At 37.8% G+C, this 21,576-nt stretch overlaps 1 protein-coding gene across 1 annotated transcript in view; it reads right to left on the bottom strand.

Moving 5' to 3' along the window:
* The window catches only part of PTPRQ (protein tyrosine phosphatase receptor type Q), a 304,390-nt gene that overhangs the window by 139,446 nt on the left and 143,368 nt on the right, over nucleotides 1-21,576 (bottom strand). The window contains exons 38-43 of the mRNA XM_060412482.1: nucleotides 20,872-21,040; nucleotides 19,134-19,424; nucleotides 18,595-18,870; nucleotides 18,077-18,228; nucleotides 13,948-14,089; nucleotides 10,509-10,778 (exon numbers count right to left, since the gene is read on the bottom strand). Coding sequence (XP_060268465.1) covers nucleotides 10,509-10,778; nucleotides 13,948-14,089; nucleotides 18,077-18,228; nucleotides 18,595-18,870; nucleotides 19,134-19,424; nucleotides 20,872-21,040 — 1,300 coding nt within the window. The remainder of the gene's footprint in view (nucleotides 1-10,508; nucleotides 10,779-13,947; nucleotides 14,090-18,076; nucleotides 18,229-18,594; nucleotides 18,871-19,133; nucleotides 19,425-20,871; nucleotides 21,041-21,576) is intronic.

Genomic DNA, 21,576 nt, shown 5'->3' with positions numbered 1-21,576 from the left:
AATCAGTTCAGTTCAGTCATGTCCAACTCTGCGACCCCATGAATCGCAGCACGCCAGGCCTCTCTGTCCATCACCAACTCCTGGAGTTCGCTCAAACTCATGTCCATCGAGTCAGTGATGCCATCCAGCCATCTCACCCTCTGTCGCCCCTTTTCCTCTTGCCCCCAATCCCTCCCAGCATCAGGGCCTTTTCCAGTGAGTCAAATCTTCACGTGAGGTGGCCAAAGTATTGCAGTTTCAGCTTCAGCATCAGTCCTTCCAATGAATACCCAGGACTGATCTCTTTTAGAATGGACTGGTTGGATCTCCTTGCAGTCCAATGGATTCTCAAGAGTCTCCTCCAACACCACAGTTCAAAAGGAAGAGAACACTGGGTTGTAAAAGGACCTTATGGGCCATTAAAATGATTGTGAATAACACATGAAAAGATGCTCAACATCACTCATTATTAGAAAAATGCAAATCAAAACCACAATGAGGTACCACTTCACACCAGTCAGAATGGCTGCGATCCAAAAATCTGCAAGCAATAAATGCTGGCGAGGGTGTGGAGAAAAGGGAACCCTCCTACACTGTTGGTGGGAATGCAAACTAGTACAGCCACTATGGAAAACAGTGTGGAGATTCCTTAAAAAATTGCAAATAGAACTACCTTATGACCCAGCAATCCCACTTCTGGGCATACACACCGAGGAAACCAGAATTGAAAGAGACACATGTACCCCAATGTTCATCGCAGCACTGTTGATAATAGCCAGGACATGGAAACAACCTAGATGTCCATCAGCAGATGAATGGATAAGAAAGCTGTGGTACATATACACAATGGAGTATTACTCAGCCATTAAAAAGAATTCATTTGAATCAGTTCTGATGAGATGGATGAAACTGGAGCCGATTATACAGAGTGAAGTAAGCCAGAAAGAAAAACACCAATACAGTATACTAACACATATATATGGAATTTAGGAAGATGGCAATGACGACCCTGTATGCAAGACAGGGAAAGAGACACAGATGTGTATAACGGACTTTTGGACTCAGAGGGAGAGGGAGAGGGTGGGATGATTTGGGAGAATGACATTCTAACATGTATACTATCATGTGAATTGAATCGCCAGTCTATGTCTGACGCAGGATGCAGCATGCTTGGGGCTGGTGCATGGGGATGACCCAGAAAGATGTTATGGGGAGGGAGGTGGGAGGGGGGTTCATGTTTGGGAATGCATGTAAGAATTAAAGATTTTAAAATTTAAAAAATAAAAAACTAAAAAAAATAAAATAAAATAAAATGATTGTGAATGTTATTCTTCATGATTTTGGAGATTCAGTAAGTTATTTGTAATGAACAAATCTTTCTCTGTCTAAAGAGATTACTGCAGTGTTTAGGAAATGGCCAAAAAAGCATCACTGTTTTCAGAGTCAATGTATGTTGCTTCCTACTCTAAATTTAGTAAAGTTCCCATTTTTCCATAATATTGAATTCAAACTTCTGCTACGATTACACAAAGCAGAGTAAGGTCCACTTGAGTTATTTGATCTTACTTCTTCTCCTCTTCAATACAACACTGTCTATATAGGCTTCCATCTCAGCCTGATCCCTTGTATTACAATCCTTTATTCTACTTCAGATCTCCCTAAACTCCACCATCTAAGACTGCTTTAATGAAAAGAATTTTTTTTGATATGTACAACTGACAATTTCTCAAGCATACTGAGGAGCAACAATAAAGAATATTTAGAAAAGTTAGCTAGTTTATTGATCTATATCAGGCAACCTAAGTAAACATTAGATTAGTACCTGATTATGCAATTCTAAAATTCAAAAACATATCATCATCTTCTAACTAGGTTACAGCATCTAAACTTCTCCTATAAAGCAGTTTTGAAGCTACCAATGAGTAATATCCAATTGCTGTTCCACTTTTTCATTACAACCCTCAATAAAATGTGCTTCTCCTGAATTCCTATTTGATTCTTCAGTCCACACAATTCAACCCATACAATTGAAGGTTTGTGTTTAATTGCTGTATATTTACTAAATGTGTTTTTACAATATGGTAGAGTTATTTGGCAGAGAAGGCACTGGCGACCCACTCCAGGACTCTTGCCTGGAAACTGCCATGGATGGAGGAGCCTGGTAGGCTGCAGTCCATGGGGTCGCTAAGAGTCAGGACGATTGAGTGACTTCACTTTCACTTTTCACTTTCATGCATTGGAGAAGGAAATGGCAACCCACTCCAGTGCTCTTGCATGGAGAAGCCCAGGGACGGGGGAGCCTGGCGGGCTGCGTTCTATGGGGTTACACAGAGTCGGACACGACTGAAGTGACTTAGCAGCAGCAGAGTTATTTGGACCTACAGATTTGAGATCACCAATTCCATTTGGGATTCAAACAGGTCTTGAACCACAAACACAGAGCCTGGGCATGGTGGTGGTGGTGGTTTAGATGCTAAGTTATGTCTGACTCTTGTAACCTCATGGACTATAGCCTGCCAGGCTCCTCTATCCATGGGATTCTCCAGGCAAGAATATGGAGTAGGTTGTCATTTCCTTCTTCAGGGGATTTTCCTAACCCAGAAATCAAACCGGGGTCTCCTGCACTGTGTCAGATTCTTTATCGACTGAGCTATGAGGGAAGCCTGGGCATAGTAAGCATTAAATCAGTAATATATTGGTCAAATATCCAACACACCATAAATATAAAGGATACTTTTCATCTCATGCTCACTTTTAAGGAAAGTATCATATTTAGAAAAAGCAGAGGAACCAGAGATCAAATGGCCAACATCTGCTGGATCATCGATAAAGCAAGAGAGTTCCAGAAAAACATCTATTTCTTCTTTATTGGCTATGCCAAAGCCTTTGACTGTGTGGATCACAATAAACTGTGGAAAATTCTGAAAGAGATGGGAATACCAGACTACCTGAACTGCCTCTTGAGAAACCTGTATGCAGGTTAGGAAGCAACAGTTAGAACTGGACATGGAACAACAGATTGGTTCCAAATAGGTAAAGGAGTACGTCAAGGCTGTATATTGTCACCCTGCTTATTTAACTTATATGCAGAGTACATCATGAGAAATGCTGGGCTGGAAGAAACACAAGCTGGAATCAAGGCTGCCAGGAGACATATCAATAACCTCAGATATGGAGATGACACCACCCTTATGGCAGAAAGTGAAGAACTACTAAAGAGCCTCTTGATGAAAGTGAAAGAGGAAAGTGAAAAGGTTGGCTTAAAGCTCAACATTCAGAAAACTAAGATCATGGCACCAGATCCCATCACTTCGTGGCAAATAGATGAGTAAATAGTAGAACAGTGGCTGACCCTAGTTTTCTGGGCTCCAAAATCACTGCAGATGGTGACTGCAGCCATGAAATTAAAAGACGGTTACTCCTTGGAAGGAAAGTTATGACCAACCTAGACAGCATATTCATAAACAGAGACATTACTTTGTCAACAAAGGTCTGTCTAGTCAAGGCTAGGGTTTTTCCAGTAGTCATGTATGGATGTGAGATTTGGAACATAAAGAAAGCTGAGCACCAAAGAATTGATGCTTTTGAACTGTGGTGTTGGAGAAGACTCTTGAGAGTCCCTTGGACTGCGAGGAGATCCAACCAGTCCATCCTAAAGGAGATCAGTCCCGGGTGTTCACTGGAAGGACTGATGTTGAAGCTGAAACTCCAATACTTTGGCCACCTGATGTGAAGAGCTGACTCATTGGAAAAGACCCTGATGCTGGGAAAGATCAAAGGCAGGAGGAGAAGGGGATGCAGAGGATGAGATGATTGGATGGCATCACTGACACAATGGACATGAGTTTGGGTGGACCCTGGGAGTTGGTGATGGACAGGAAGGCCTGGCGTGCTGCAGTTCATGGGGTTGCAAAGAGTTGGACATGACTGAGCAACTGAACTGAACTGAATCCTATTTAGGTCTGTATGAAATATATTGTAAAGCATTTGAACTTCAATTAAAGTAGCAATAATAGTAGCTATTTCTCTTTGATCTGTGACAAGCAATTATAATGGCTTTTGTGCTTTCTGCAATTACTGACTGGTAAGTAGAATGTGGCAATTCACTTGCTTAAGAACAAACAGGATCACACAATTTCCCTGCATGTTTGACTTCTCACCTCATCTGAGGAGAGTGATGTCAGTGGGATGCAGATAATGGAAAAAGTAAACTTTTGAATTAGCACATTAATTTGCAACACTTTTACCACCCACATTCACTCTACTAACTGGTACTTAAGAATGGTCTGATTTCTTCTCTATTGTATAAATATTTCACTTTTTAAAAAAGCTGGTAAATGGAAGTCAGATTTAGTCATAATCACACTTTTCTCAGTCATCTTGACACTGCTCAGAGAAATCCACAAAATAAGCTACCAAAGAAAGTAAATAAAAACACATTTCTTAAAGAGTTCTTAGGTGAATGGTGGTCATGGCATTGCGTAAGGGGACAGACAGTTCACATGTATGCTATTAAGCAGTACAGGGATATTTGAAAGAACCAAGAATAGAAGGGGAAAACAGGGAAATTAAACTTTCCTATTCAATGCTGATCCACTTAAATATGTGAAAGCTCAGTGGACTTCCTCTAGGTAACTAATCAGTTCAGTTCAGTCGCTCAGTCGTGTCCGACTCTTTGCGACCCCATGAATTGCAGCACGCCAGGCCTCCCTGTCCATCATCAACTCCTGGAGTTCACTCAAACTCACATCCATCGAGTTAGTGATGCCATCCAGCCATCTCATCCTCTGTTGTCCCCTTCTCCTCCTGCCTCCAATCCCTCCCATCAGGGTCCTTTCCAATGAGTAAACTCTTCGCATGAGGTGGCCAAAGTATTGGAGTTTCAGCTTCAGCATCAGTCCTTCCAAAGAACACCTAGGACTGATCTCCTTTAGGATGGACTGGTTGGATCTCCTCGCAGTCCAAGGGACTCTCAAGAGTCTTCTCCAACATCACAGTTCAAAAGCATCAATTCTTCAGCGCTCAGCTTTCTTCACAGTCTAACTCTCACATCCATATATGACCACTGGAAAAAACATAGCCTTGACTAGACGGACCTTTGTGGGCAAAGGAATGTCTCTGCTTTTCAATATGCTATCTAGGTTGGTCATAAGTTTCCTACCTAATACCTACTATTAAAAACTAGTAAAGAAATCACTGCTGAGACTTCCTTGGTGGCCCAGTGGTAAAAAATCCACCTGCCAACACAGGGAACATGGGTTCGATTCCTGGTCCAGGAAGATCCCACATGCTGTGGGCCAAATAAGCCCATGCATGGAAAATACTGAAGCCTACACGTCCTAGAGCCTGTCTCCACAAGAAGAGATGTCCTTGCCCACTGTAACTAGAGGTAGCCCAGGGACAGCAGCAAAGACCCAGCACAGCCCAAAATAAACAAACACAATTTTAAAAGGGAAACAAAAAAATAAATCACTGCTGAAAAGAACACCCTGAAAACCACAACTGCATATTTCACTTTCCATGCGGATGACACCACCCTTATGGCAGAAAGTGAAGAGGAGCTAAAGAGCCTCTTGATGAAAGTGAAAGAGGAGAGTGAAAAAGTTGGCTTAAAGCTCAACATTCAGAAAATGAAGATCATGGCATCCGGTCCCATCAATTCATGGGAATTCGACAGGGAAACAGTGGGAACAGTGTCAGACTTTATGTTTTTGGGCTCCAAAACCCAAAACCGCAGATGGTGACTGCAGCCATGAAATTAAAAGACACTTACTCCTTGGAAGAAAAGTTATGACCAACCTAGATAGCATATTCAAAAGCAGAGACATTACTTTGCCGACTAAGGTCCGTCTAGTCAAGGCTATGGTTTTTCCTGTGGTCGTGTATGGATGTGAGAGTTGGACTGTGAAGAAGGCTGAGCGCCAAAGAATTGATGCTTTTGAACTGTGGTGTTGGAGAAGACTCTTGAAAGCCCTTTGAACTGCAAGGAGATCCAACCAGTCCATTCTGAAGGAGATCAACTCTGGGATTTCTTTGGAGGGAATGATGCTGAAGCTGAAACTCCAGTACTTTGGCCACCTCATGCAAAGAGTTGATTCATTGGAAAAGACTCTGATGCTGGGAGGGATTGGGGGCAGGAGGAGAAGGGAACGACCAAGGATGATGATGGACAGGGAGGCCTGGCGTGCTGCGATTCATGGGGTTGCAAAGAGTTGGACACGATTGAGTGACTGAACTGAACTCTACTAAGTTTTGGGCATCCAAGGAATATAACTTCTTTTCCTCTTGGATTCTAAATTACTGAACTTGGAAGACCTTTGAATAAATCCAAACTGTAAAACTAACTTCCAGCAAAAAGAACTTTTCAAACTCAATAGTAAAAAACCATATTTACTAAGATTTGAAGCTAATATGGAGAAGAGTAAGCATTTTGAACCAATTTGAGATTTTAAAAGTTAAGTCTTGTATCCACATGAACTTGCTATAATATTTTTATTGGTAAATATAATATATTCGGACACAAAACACTGTTAAAATCACCAGGTTTGGCTGCCTTCATCTATATATGCCCTATTTCAACATGTTTGACTGTGACAATGGAACCAGTTTAGACACTGAACACTAATCTGCTCATAAATTCAATCATCATGAAGCATGTTTAACTGTGCCCAGATATCACCAAGTTTACACTGAGAAAATTACCCAATAATCTCTGGAAGGAATGTTAAGGTCAAACACTAGGCAACAAGGGTGTGAGGCAAATTTGATTTTACTTCATGTCAAAAATAAGTACAAAGTCAATGACTCAGAGCTGATTTTACACTGTGACTAATCTTAGACCACCATAAATTAGAAGTTTGCAACAGCTATAAAACTGCTTCCATTCTGAACAATGAATCTCTAGTTCTTACTAATGTCTCATCTACAAACAATTCATGTGAACCCAGATAAAAGTAAATTATTTACCTCATAAAAATTGTAATCATAAATACAATTACATATTAGATCTGTAAATTAATTTCAAAGACAAATTATTTAAATATTTTTGAAGCAGCAATACTCATATTTCACATGAATGACTCTCCTTAATTGAAAGAAACTTTCACATTTACTGTGGAGAAAATATCTATACTTTTGCCTGATGGAAATGTGGACATAATGTATCAGACTGGAGTAAAACCTTTATAGAAAATCATGAATTTCATGAGAACACAATTCATTTCTTTCTTTTACAAAAATCTGAGTGCCTAGAATGCCCATGTCTCTCTGCTCTGAACTGTTAGTAAAACAAAGACAAGTAAGACAGTCTCCACAAGCAAAGAGTATACATATACAGTGGAATAGAATGGTTCTCAAATTTCAGCACTGTCTCATCCACCTATCTTGTTTAAACGAAGATTTGTGAATTTTATTTTCTAAACTCTGATCCCATAGGTCTAGAGTAGGGGCCTCAGGGATGTACAGGTGTGTCCTGATGCAGGGAGTTGGAAGTCCAAACTTTGAGAAACACTATCTTTAATGACAAGGGAGGGAGCACAGAATACTTAGTACAATATGTCTAATACCTGCCTAATTCATTGGTTTAGAATTCCAGCAACCTCCATTCATGTGGTCTTTTAATCCTGAGTTAAAATCTAATTGAAATCTTTAATTAAAGGATTTCTTTTTGTACAAAGACCCATCCTTAAGTTCAGGCGGCTCTACATCAAGTGTACATACTTTGATTGTGTGTCTCTTTTCATTGCACTTCTGCTTCATTCCTGTGACTGCACAGCCATCTGGAGTACCAGTGGGATCAATAATAATAATGAGTGCTCTGTCTTGTTTTCTGAGTCTCAGACCTCTCATTTATCTCAGAATTTCTGTCCTGTCTTTTGCTGCCCTTTATCTCAGACCCACCTCCCGCCCAATGATCAGGACCATTTTACCTGGTACGAGACCACCCTGGTGGAGACCGCCTGCCTGGCTGTGAACATGTTTCCTTCTCTCAGACTCTGTATGGTGATGATCTGCTGCCCACCCACTGAGGAAACACCTGCCTCCCCTTTCTGGATCTCTCTGACACTGTTTGCCTGTCCTCTCTGCTACATATCGCCTGCCATCAAAATCCCTAGGTCTTCCGGTCCAGTCACTCCCAAATTTACAAAGTCATCAGAGAGATGCTTAAAAGTATAGATTGTTAGGCTTCATCTCTTGAGAGATTCAGCCAAGTCTAGGGTGATGTCCAGGAATCTGTAGTTTTAATGCTGCTGCTGCTGCTACTGAATCGCTTCAGTAGTGTCCGAGTCTGTGCGACCCCATTGACGGCAGCCCACCAGGCTCCTCCCTCCCTGGGATTCTCCAGGCAAGAACACGGGAGTGGGTTGCCATTTCCTTCTCTAATGCATGAAAGTGAAAAGTGAAAGTGAAGTCGCTCAGTCATGTCCAACTCTTTGCGACCTCATGGACTGCAGCCCACCAGGTTCCTCTGTCCATGGGATTTTCCAGGCAAGAGTACTGGAGTGGGGTGCCATTGCCTTCTCTGAGTCTTAATACTTAGCATATCATTAAAGACTTGTATACAAGAGTAAGTAAAACTTCTGGAGTATTCTGAGCCATCTCTTACACACATCAATTTTCATTATCACCTCTGTGCTTCAGATTCTTAAAATCTGTACATTTAATTCTTATCCTTTAGGAAACAAAATTCAACAGCCAACACATAAAGGTTCTAGATTGTATATTGAGCCAATTCAATCAAAGTAAGTGGGAGGAAAGATGGTCCTGATGAGCAGGCTGGATAAGTATGGGTGATAAGGCCACTTTAGGGTATTATTGTAGGAAGCAGCAAGTCTGAAATTAAATGGGGACAGTCAAGTTGAAGAAGAAGGGGCAAATGGCAAAGACTGAATTGATAAGTCCTGATTATGTGTAGGAGAGGTGGGAAAAAGAATCACATAAAAATATGAGGCTTTGTCCCCAATTGATTATAAAGAACAGGTACAGAAAAGTGAGGGAGAAAAGGAGAATCCACATTTCATGAATTCCACTTGGAATATAGTTAGGGCTGATATACCAACCAGGGCCTCAGTTGAAATTTTCTAACAATTGGTGGGATTGTTGGTGTGTGTGTATGCACACAAAAGAGTGAGAAAGAAAACAAAGTGTATGAGAAAGTAGATCAAATTGATGGAGCTACGTTTTAGAGGAGACATGAGTTTGAAACAAAAATGAGCAGCTAGATTCCTGAAAACAGAAAGGCAGTGACATCCCCAAGGGAGGATATTTTGAGATATAAATAAAGCTATGGGTAAATTTTGAAGGAAAGAAAATCAAAATCTTTGATGCTATTAGTAAAATGAATACGAACGTCAAAGATGGATGATAATGGGGGTAGATTATATTCTGAGTAAGAGCAGAATTTTACTATGGAAAATTGATGAAGTGCAAACAAGGGATATACACACCGTATATCAGATTGTAGGGCAGTTGGGAGAGTTAGAAAATAGCTCAGCAAGGTAGAACCATTTACATTTTTCTCCAGCACTGTTCATCAGCCAGCATCCAGTGAAAACAAACAGTGAGGTCCATTTAGAGTAGGGCATCTCCTGGAAGGTGAGTCACGATGACATATTTTGAGATGAACAGGGAAAACCCTGAAGTCTCAAGAAATGTTTCTTTAAAGGATGAGAAGAAAAGGAGGCTGACCTGGATGCTGAAATCAGAGAGAAGTCACACTGTGTCCTGAAGCTCTGCAGTGTATAGCCTCGAAGACAGAAAAGTCAAGGAAACTGGGTGATGCTGATTTCAAAAGGAGGAAAGGGCTAAAAGACATTTCCAAGAAAGGATCTAGATGTGCCAGAGGTCAACAATTATGTGAACCCCCAAGGTCCCCACTAGGGAGGACCTCCAGGGAAGTGGTATCACCAGGAAGGAATCGGGCTTTCATTGATACGAAGAAGTCTAATCATTAGAGATGGTAGAAGATGAAAGAGATTATGATAGAGGATGGATCACTGTTAGGGAGGATGAGAGTTCTCTTCTTTGAAAACTAGAGCTTAGTGACCTAGATTTCTTTATCCTAATAATATAAAGATGAAGGCTGTTATAAAGAGAAGGAAATAGAAAAAAATGAGCTGACACCGCAACTGTGGAATTCAGGGAAGCATTAAGAATGCCACAAAAATCCATTTAAAAAAGACATTATATATTTATCCCCCATTTTAAATTATGATAAGACATAATTCAATGTTTGGTGTTCATATAATAAGAAATACATACTTGTAAAACACAAAAGATTTTCTCTTTTTCCCTCCTTTCAATCTCCCATTGCTGTGGAGGTGGTTCAATGCACCACGCAGCTGGTCCTTACGTATATGTGGGATAAAAAAGTATGTGTTCTGTTTTTTAATATTTCTTATATAGTTTTGGGCAAATATGCTCTAAAGATGACAAATGTTATTGACAAACGTGAAACACAGTCCAGGAACAGTTATGTGTTGCAGGCCAGTTCCCTTTTTCAGGTCAATTCCTCGTGACACGTTAGTTACCTGTCTCAGGTGGCGTGCTGATGTTGCAGGTCATTTCATTACCTTCACCAGCTGAGGTTGAAGCTCTTATTTCAAAGACATAAGAGGTATTGGCAAGAAGTTTCGTGAATGTATACATGTGATCTTGGGGAGAGACGTCTGTAGCATTCCTTTCAACTGTTATCGTATAATGTGTAATTATTCCGTTTGCTTTTTTGGGTGGATCCCACTTCACTGAAGCTGACTGCCAGCTCGTTGCCGTACACTGTATGTTTTGTACAACATCTGGAACTTAAGAGATAAGCAAATGCCCAAAGTTAAAATTTATATACATGTAACAGATAAACGATTTAATTATGGGATTGCTAGATAAAATCATGTTTAGGAGTAGAGACAGAATGAAAACGTAACATATCAACCTTTAAAGTGTGTTAGCCATTTAGCCATGTCCAGCTCTTTGCAACCCTATGGACTGTGGCCCTCCAGGCTTCTCTGTCCATGGCATTCTCCAGGCAAGAGTACTGGAGTGGATAGCCATTCCCTTCTCCAGGGGATCTTCCCCACCCAGGGATCAAACCCAGGTCTCCCACACTGCAGGCAGATTCTTTACCATCTGAGCCCTTCAACATGCGCTCAGAAACTTCTTAACATGGACTGAATCAAATGGGCCATTTTCTATGTAACTATGTTAATCCTTACAATACTGAATCCACCACTGAATATTCTCCTAGGCCCAACATCAACACAACCTCAAATACTCAGAAGCAACTGGATAGCCAGCTTCAAGTTCAGGCAGTGGTTGAAGCCTGCCCGACTCATCTTTTAATGGGAAGGAGCAGTCTTAGCCATACTTTATGATGGAACTTTCTAATGCAAAACACCCCAGGTGGCTTATTGGGTAAAGAATCTGCCCGCAAGGCAGGAGACGCGAATTCCATCCCTGGGTCAGGAAGATCCCCTGGAGAAGGAAATGGCAACCCACTCCAGTATTCTTGCCATGGGAAGATCCCACAGACAGCGGGGCCTGGGGGGCTGCAGTCCATAGGGTCGCAAAGAGCCGGAAGTGACTGAACAACTAAGCACGCACACATAGATGTAGATGCAGGCGCCTCACCTATGTGGCCTAACAGTACTAGGAACATGTAACTAAATTTGGGACTTTGCTTATATATTCAGATGACTTTTTTTGTAAAAATCGTGAAGACCTGATCCCTCAGTACTTACAAAAAGAAAAAAAGACTGAAGATGGAAACCAGCCCCAGTTTTTAATTCAATCCCAGTTTTTTCTAGAACTTCCTTGAATTTACTTGGAAGTAAGCACTATATTTGGCAGATCTACAGCCCACCAGGCTTCTCCGTCCATGGGATTTTCCAGGCAAGAGTACTGGAGTGGGGTGCCATTGCCTTCTCCGAGTTAAAGAGAACTACCCCAGGCCCACCAAAGTGACCCAGAGAGTGGGTACTTCTAGGGAAATATCTGATTATCTAAATGTCCCCTCATGTTGGCATAGCTTATCTTGTTACAAGAAAAAGAGGATGCTGTAAAGAAAATTTGCATATTGTCAGTTTGTGGATTACAAACAACAAGCAGTAAAAAGAAAAAAACCTGTCATTATGTGGAAGCAGATTTATTTAAAGAACATTCAAGTCATATTTGACTTGCCTACAGTTCTCTCCTCTCACCTAAATTTCTGTCTTATCTTTACAAATCCTTCATCCTCTGTAAGATAAAGGCATCAGAACTAAAGGAGAATAACTTAGGGAGGGTGTGTGGCATTTAAAGAAAAGATGATTCCTCTGTTGATCCAAGGTTCTGGCAGTTGCATATGTTTAATTATTTGCTTTCTTATTTTCAAAAACATATACCATTATTTTCAAAAGTAAATGAACAAGAGACAGTTGATAATGTGCTTAAGTTTAGATTATAAACCTAGATTTTATGAGCATCCATTTTACTGACTCTATAAACCTAAAAACAATTCATTCACCAGCAGATATTATAACACTTCAAGTTGGAAATTTTATTTAACCAATCAGGCCATAGTGTTTTATGGAATTATTTTATTTCACTGGTAAAATATATTTATAGGTTTACAGAACACTGTCTACAAGATTAGCCTCAAATCTTTATCAGTGTACTATGTGTGTAAGTGGTTCAAATGTTTCTTTTTTCCTTACGGGTTCAGCGTTTCCCATAGAGTCACTAATTCATGACCCACATTTCCTGCAGCCACGTCTACTTTTCACTAGAGGTCAGAGGCTGATGTTCCAGTTCAGTGTTTTCACTAATTTTCTCAGCCCTTTTCATCTCACTGCCTGAATCATGGCTTCTTCATCTGAATTATGGGAATAGTTGAATTCAGTAAAATTTTTTGAGTACTTGTGTGTCCAACACTCTAATAAGTGCTTTATATGGATCTCTTCAAATATTTTTTCATAACAGCTATGGGTGGCTACTGCTAAAATATGTTTCTTTTTGGTTAAAGATATAGAGGCTCAGGAGTCATATGCCTTTGCCAAGGTTTTACTAGTAAGCTGCAGAGCTTGGATTCAAATCCAGACACTGATTTCAGAACGTGCACTTTTATCCACTATAAATACTATTTACTAAGCATGTCTTAGGGGCATGCCATGAAAACAAAGTATCACATATTCACAAATTAATGTGAAATGATTATCAGTGAGTGGTCTACAATTTCAATTTAGGGATTCACTAAATGCATCCAGACCTACAGGGAAGAAATGACTAGCACAGAATCAAGTGCTTAATCAATTAAAAAAAAAATAGAGTGAGGAAGAGATGCCTTTAAAAACATGTGCTTCCAGTTGAGAGAAGGAGAAGTATTAAATCTTTAAATCAGTTCTATATGAACACTATTCAACACACAAAATCGAGCTATGGCATGTCACGACACACAGGTAAGTTGTTTAATTAGGCCAATGGTATTTCATAGTCTTCATAGCCCTACCACATGTCACAGATGAACTATGGAGCAATACAAGCTTACATACTGACTAGTACTCTTCAAACGTCACAATATACATAGTTGTATATATTGTGATACTATTTTGTACAATATACAAAAAAATCATAGATTTTTTTCATGAAAATATGAATCAACCAGTTAAAAGTGATTAATGGCTTTTCTCTTTTTTTTCCCACTCCCAGAAATCTCAGGTAGTACTAGGAATTAGGTAATTTTCATATATATCTAGTAGTGTACTTTGCTCCTAAACTAGTCTTTTATTTCAACTTCCTTGGTCCAAAATGAAAAAACATGCATAAATGTATATCTATTTGATTGCAGCAACAAGACCCAGTCTAGCCTGAAAGCACTAAAATTCAGCTTCTTTGAGTGAACAATTAAATATTGATACTTAGTCATGTAAACTGAGAAAGGAAAGGGGAAAGTGTTATATACAAAATCAAACATTTTAGCATCCAAAAACCATGTCTAACCTGATTCTTGAGTTGTGAATTTTACTACATTACTATATTGATTGCCGTTTCCAACTTTAGTAAAGGCAGTTATGCTGATGGAATAGGTGCTGACTGGTTCCAGTCCAACAAGCTTGGCTTCAGTTTGAAAACCTGAGATATTCTGAAAAGCAGGAAAAAAAAAAAAAAAACATCTCTTAGTCACAATGCATCATCAAAAAACTTATTTATAATTGGAAGAAATATTTTTAATTCATAAAATTATGTCTTCTGTGTTTAACCTATGATTTAATAAGCATGGGTATTTTTAATTAAAAATTCAAAAATTAAACAGTTTTTGTGTATGCCCCAGGGTATGATCAGCTGATGGCACAAGGATGAACTGGACACTCATCAACACTGAAGAAACTCATAATTGCCATTGTTTTTTAAAGCTGAAGTATTTTGTGTTTACTTTGTCTCTCTGATTTTTACTTAGAATTACATATGATTACTTCCTTTAAATTTGCTAAAATTAAAGTCCTCAATTGGAATCCAATTTATGAGCAGTCAGCGGTACTTTATTTTTCTTGAATTCATCAAAATTCATTTTTTAGTTCTCAGTAACATTCCGTTTGTAAATTAATTTATTCATCAGCTGTTATATGCTAGGCACTGAGAACACAGCAGTGCATGAAACAGAACCTCTGCTCCTATGAAGCTAAGCTTCAGAATTACAAGTTCTTCCCAGACAATTCCTAAATTTCTAATTTTATGCAATCTTTTAGGAAAATGAAAAAAATGAACAAAACCGTTATCACAGATGTACAAAAAAGGATATGGTTTCTCCCAGAAAATTTAACCATCAAAAACAAACTTCATTCAAAGAGGATTGTCCTAACAGAAGGAGCACTTAAGATTAAAAGTTATCCTATGGGGGAAAAAAGACAACCTCTTATGTGGTATAATTTTAAGAATACTGTATTATATCTGATCCAAAATATAAAACAGTTTGACTTATACATTAAACATTTCAGTGGCAGAAATTTAGCAAGAATACTCACTCTCAGGGCACTCATAGTTAGAATCATATTTTAAATTAATCTCTTACAAGTTATTGATATCCTTTATGAATTCACTGTCTTATACAATTTTCTTTCATTGTTTCTTAATTACTATTTACAAAGCTCATGGTTAGATAACCAGGAGATTATAAAGATATATAAGATGTGGTCCCTGTCATCCAGGAACTGTTATATTCATTAGGAAAATCTACCAACAACTGTATACAGAGAAAAAAATTAAACACAAGCAGATGAATTTTGACTTGGGTTAGAAGGGGTGAGTGAGTACACAGAGAAATGATTGAACTCAAGATATTATAATAAAAAGTGTGAGTAGCTTATTGGATAGTAGACAGACTGACAAATTAAACTGTAAAAGGGAGACATCAGTAAGGAATATTTTCAAACATAGTTTTAGCAGAACTTTCTCTTTCAGGATGTGTGAGTGACCTGACTGGGATGGCAGGAACATTTGGAGCGGTCCAAGAGTTATCATGCCTCCATAGACACACATATCCCTGGGAAGGTAAGAGAGAAAAGAGAGAAAAGAAACTGCTGTGTGGGGCACAGAGGGAGCTGAAAACAGAAAGGAAAACAGGACACCACACTCAGAAAGAAAGCCACACAGTGGGAGGAAAGCATTAGACGCTGGGAAAGGAAAGACGCTGGCAAAGGGCACATACAGAGGGATGGGAAAGATACTAAGACTATGACGTTCGTAGGAGACGAAACAGACGCAGGAAGGAATAACTAAAAGCAGTAGCAGATTTTAAAGGAAAACTGCTCTTTCCACCTCAAAAAGGATATATTTAATACTTCATGGTAGCAATATCATGTTTATAATATAAACATATTTATAGTGAAATTTCAATGGGAGCATTTCTATTGAGAAAACAGATGTCTAAAAATCTTAGAATATAATTTATTCTCATATTCAAGTAAAGAAGCACTGTCATTTCAGGGTTAGTGTTATTACAATGCTGAGTGAAATTCGTTCTTTTGCAAACGATGACAAAAAGAACAATAGATAACGTGTTTTTCACATACTGGGGATTGTTTTAAATGTTTGATATAGATTTTCCTCTTACAAGCCTCACTTTGTAATGGCTGCTTCTTTACAAATCCCATTTTGCACTTGAGGAAACTGAGTCATAAGAAGTTAAGGAACTGCCCTAAGGCAGCACAGTAAGTCTTGAAGGCAGGGTTGCAACCATTCGGAAATTACTGCAAATTATTCCAACCAGTAATTTGATGCCAGAGTCCTTAGCTAATGGTGTTAATGGTAGACATCTCTGCTCTAAGGGAAAGATCACACATATATATCCACGCTTCAATATTCATACGTGTTTATCCTAGGAATGGCCATATTCCTTCTTATTTAAAGATAATAAAAATCATTATTCCTCATGCCATAGCATTAGCTTCATAGCATCATAGCGCTGCTTTTGATTTTGTTGTTATTCACTTTGTAAGCTACACATGCTATAAAAATAATTTACCATCCGCAATAAATTATAATGCATATAATACTGGGGACGATGTTTATGCAGGATTTTTGCATCCTCCATGCTGTAACTGAAAAGCATTCCAGTACTTCATTTGCCTTTGGGGAAAAAAATAAGAACACTTTCTCAAATAAATGCTAGTCTGTTACAATATATTTTGGCAATTAAGTGCTATAAATCATACAGGTATATTTGAGATCCTTTGATACATTAATTCTTTGGGTATTTTTCATTGATTCTGAAACCTAAAAATGGAGGAGCAAAAGGGTGTTTAGAATGGAAATGAATTAGCATTGAAGGAAAAGAATAATGATATATCTTAAAAGACCAATTAGTGTGAAATTATACTATATCTGGGAAGGTTACTAGAAGTCCAAGATAAACACATCTCTGAAAAGGTTTAAAATATTCACTTGGTACTTCTTTTAACACTTGGTAGTTTCCCCTTAGTTATGGTTTCATTTTCTACAGTTTCAGTTACCTGCAGTCAAGCTCAAAGTCAAAGTAATTCAAGATACTAAATGGAAAATTCGAGAGATAGACAATTCATAACTTGTACATTGTGAGCTGGTCTAAGTCGTGTGATGCAGTCTCCAGGCATCCTGCTTCATCTTGCCCTGGGTGTGAATTATCCCTGTGTCCGGCGTTTCCTGCCTGCTAGTCCACGGGCTTTTTGGTTATCAGATCAACTGTGGGGTAGCACAGTCTTGTGCTCAATACACCCTTATTTTACTTAATAATGGCCCCAAAGTACAAGCGTAGTGATGCTGGCAATTCAGAGATGCCAAAGAGAAGCCGTCAAGTGCTTCCTTTAAGTGAAAAGATGAAAGTTCTCGACGTAATAAGGAAAGAAAAAACATCGTATGCCGAGGCTGCCAAGATTTGTGGTAAAAACGAAGCTTCTATGAAATGCTGTGAATTGGGGAAGAAGGGAAAAAACTGTACAAGTTCTGCTGTTGTATCTCAAACTGGAAAAGTTATGGCCATAGTATATGATAAATGCTCAGTTAAGATGGAAAAGGTGTTAAATTTGTAAAAGAAGATGTTTTGAGAGATAGAGACAACATTCACCTAACTCTTATTACAGTTTATTATAATTTTTTAAATTTTGTTGTTAGTTATGGTTGTTAATCTCTTACTGATCACAGCTATGGATGTATAAGAAAAAACAGTACATAGAGGTTTAGTACTATTCTTGGTCTCAGACATGCATTGGCAGTCCTGGAATGTAACCCTTGCAGCTTTAGGGGGAGGACTGCAGAAATATATTACACTTGAGACAATAACAGGTTATAAATAGTCTGAAAAAATGTACCGTATACTTTTGCAGCATTAACAAAATGGTGTAATTATTTCTTAACTTGCAGATATCTAAAAACTTTAAATTCTACTAAAATGCTCCAGAAAGTACTTTACTTCCATATCTGACAAATGTTTGCTGTCTTTTCCTCAAGCATCCTTAAATTGTGGGAAACCAAAGAGATTTTACTTTTAAAGATGGCTTTTGTGTTATTTAAAACAGTCCATTTCCCCCCACGTCAAAATATTTTACAAGAATTTCTAAGTTTTTGAAATAAACATACAGTGTTATAATCAACCTACCTTATAAAATATAGTATCAGTTTCATGTTCATGAATTTTTAAACTATATATTTTAACAATACCGCCTGGAACAGGACTTGGACTCCATTTCAGCCATACAAGGTCTGAAGTATAGTTGACTAAAGTCAAATTTTGAGGAGGTGCTAAAGGCACTGCAGGAAAACACATTACAAAACTTACATTCATAACATTTTTAGCAGAAAAACATCATCGCGACTCTAGCTTCTGGAAGACACTAGTTAAGAAAGATTTATAAACTGATCATATTTTAATTGCAGAAATAAAGAGCATAAGTCACGATGCTTTGTACTTGGAACTCAGAAGTTCCAAAGTAGCTTTCAACAGAACAATTTGTTCTGAAACTCAAATTTAAAATGTTCAGCAAAGCAGATGAATAGTGGTCAGCCTGTTACAAATAGACAATCAAATCTCCTTTTATTTTCCATGCTTTTCCTTAGAAAGAGACAGCAAGTGCTGCAACAGTAAAATCATTGGAAGAAACATGGATTCTGGCTTACCTGACTCATCTGTGTAAAAGAAAAGAACACTGGAAGGACCGAGTCCTTTTATAGTTCTTGCTGCAGCAAAAAAACTATATAATGTAAATGGTGAAAGCTCTTCCAGTATTACATAGTTATCAGAAGTAACAAAAGAATAATTCTCACTTGGTCCTTGTAAAGTTAAATCATAACTTATTATTGCACCGTTTGGTTTTACTGGGGGATCCCATGATAAAAGAACTGAGGTAGAGGAAAGGTTTTTAAAAGTGTTGATTATTGGTGAAGTTTCTGGGACTATAAAAGAAAAAAAGAATATTAAATGAAACAAAAGTGAATTAGTATCAAAAAGAAGAGGCTTCATTAATAATGGGACTTAATTTTATCAACAGGTAATTATTTTAAGAAACTATAAACCTTATTGTGTTTATTGAAAGGCTAATTACTTAAGAACAAACAGAATCTATGTAGTGATAAGAATAACATTTTCTAGCAGAAAGCAATATAAATAAGAGAACACCAACTATCTGCGTAATAGGCAATAAAAGGGTCCAGCCTACCATCTTCTTCAGTTCGGATGTGTAGTTGGGCAGTATATGTATCAGAGAATCCCTTTTCTGTTGATGGAGTGACTTTTAAGATATAGTCAGTATATTTTTCCAGATTATCAAAATACATGCTTCTCTCATATGTAACTAGAGGTGGTCTCACGTGGCGAGGAGTCTGCTGTGAGCTCAAAGAAACATAGTAGAACACTAGACCGTTTGGTTGAGACGGAGGGCCCCAGCTTACATTTATTGCAGTTGACGAAATGGACTCGTAAGTCAGGTTTCCAACAACTCCTTCAGGTACTATGATAGGTAATGTGCAAAATATAAAAATCATCAGTCACCCTAGGTAAAATTTAAGTAAATTCACAAACCAGAGGCTCATTGTTGAAAGGGCAACTACATCACCAGCTTCCACAGTGTTTAGATCCACACGTGGTAACATCATCTACTACAAAATACCTTCTAAATAATTACATTAAAATCATGTTCAAATCATTCAAGGTAAACTTGTCATCTCTAATATGTGTGAATTGTTTTATACAATACTCTCTTGGCTTTTCTTTCCCTACAAAATAGGTATTATGAGTCTGTGTAGATTTTGAGTATGTGATGGAAATTATATATATGAGACTATGAGTGTGCAAGTATGTATATATACATGTATACTCAGATTTTTAATTTCTTTCTTCTGGAGATTATCCTTATTGTACATGTGAAGGCACCTAGGACCTCTCACCAGGAATAGTACACAGAGTTTATTATTTATGGTGCTATAATATTGACTGATAAATCATTATAGGTTGGTGAAAATCTTGGGAGAGATCTCCATTTAAAGAATGCCTGAAATGATGTTGACCGCATACTGCTCTAAGCATTTTAGCTAAAACTCCCCCAAACTTATATATTCTGCATATTCTATCATAGCTACACTGCTCATCAGTGAGTAACCAATATGAAAGATTATTCCGAATAATGGGGAAAGCATTCACTCTTCATACTTAAAGTGTCTGTCAATTTATAATCTTCAAATAATAAACATGAAATTTTACTCTCAGCAGCAATTTAGGTCAATATCGTTTCTCAATAAGAGACTAGCCTTTTAAAATAAATGGACCATAGAAAAAACCACAAGAAGTGGGTAGTGATCCATGCATCACTGTATTCTCAGACAGAAACCTAAAATACAAGAGCTTCAATCATTATAGTTTTCTGAATACTCCACACAAACAGGATTCTGCAGAATCCACAGAAAAGGAAACTGTTAAAAAAAAAAGAGTTAAAAAAAAAAAAAAGGTATTTGAGGCATATTAGTCTTAAACACAATAAGAACAAAATGCTACATAAAGTCCTTTGTGAGTTCAAAGACTGAAAAGAAAGCCAGTTCCTAGAGAGAGGAACAATGTCATTTCTAGAGCAAATGGATATGAAGTATTGGAAAATCTGCCCACACATGCAACAGTATTTTTCACGTCCAGAAGCAATGGCTGTGATATCTTTTGAAGCAATAAAGGTGACAGAATTTTTATAAATGGATGGTAGCAGTTTCCATGAATAGAAAAGGTTGTTACTGTTGTAATAGGTTTACAGCTATATTAATGCATTTTCAAATTTCTCTGACTAGTTAAATGTGCCTAAATAAAATATAGATTTTAGCACCAATACATACAAATAGAAAAAGATTCTAAAAAATTATAAAGTTTTAAATTTAATCCTATTAAAGATTAACAAATGCTTTTCATTTACATACTGTCTTGATCTGTGTATACGTGAACTATGCCACTGCTTTTATTCCCATTTCCAACTGAAGTACTTGCTGTTACCCAAACTGTATAGTAGCTGAATATTGCCAGTTTATCTATTATTGCAGATACAGTCATATTGTCAAAGTCATTGGTTACTTCATGGAGTGTAAAATTCTGAAAAATAAACATATTGTTTTTAATTGTTCAGAATATATATTTTTAGTATATATAAGCATTTCAAAGTATCATAGATTGGTTGCCTCATTGTTTTAATATGTTAATTTTTGAGGAAAATCAACATAGAATTTTTTTATCGCAATAATTAAACTGGAAATATATTTGTACTAAAAGAGGAATCAGTGGTAGCAGTTTTATTAAAATGATACACAGATTAGCAAAGAGTTAAAGCTCCAAGCTTAGCTGGCAGTGAGGAAGGTCTAGCAGTGAACTGAAAATGCTACGATGTGCTGATCAGTATAGTTCCCTTACAAAACATTCAAGTATTTTTCAAAATTTGGCTATATATTTTTAAACAAATTTGGGAATATTATAAAATTTTTTTCCTTCCTATCAACAATGTAGGAATTATGAAAGTCTTCACCTCTATGAGTTCAAATGGTTATAATTTCTTTTTCTTTTCTTTTTCCTTCCCTTTTTCCTTTCTTTTTCTGTACTCATGTAGAGAAATAGGAAAGCAGTTGGATACACTC

This window comes from Ovis aries, chromosome 3 (assembly GCF_016772045.2).
Source record: "Ovis aries strain OAR_USU_Benz2616 breed Rambouillet chromosome 3, ARS-UI_Ramb_v3.0, whole genome shotgun sequence".
NCBI lineage: Eukaryota > Metazoa > Chordata > Mammalia > Artiodactyla > Bovidae > Ovis > Ovis aries.
This window is presented reverse-complemented; position numbering and strand designations above follow the sequence as displayed.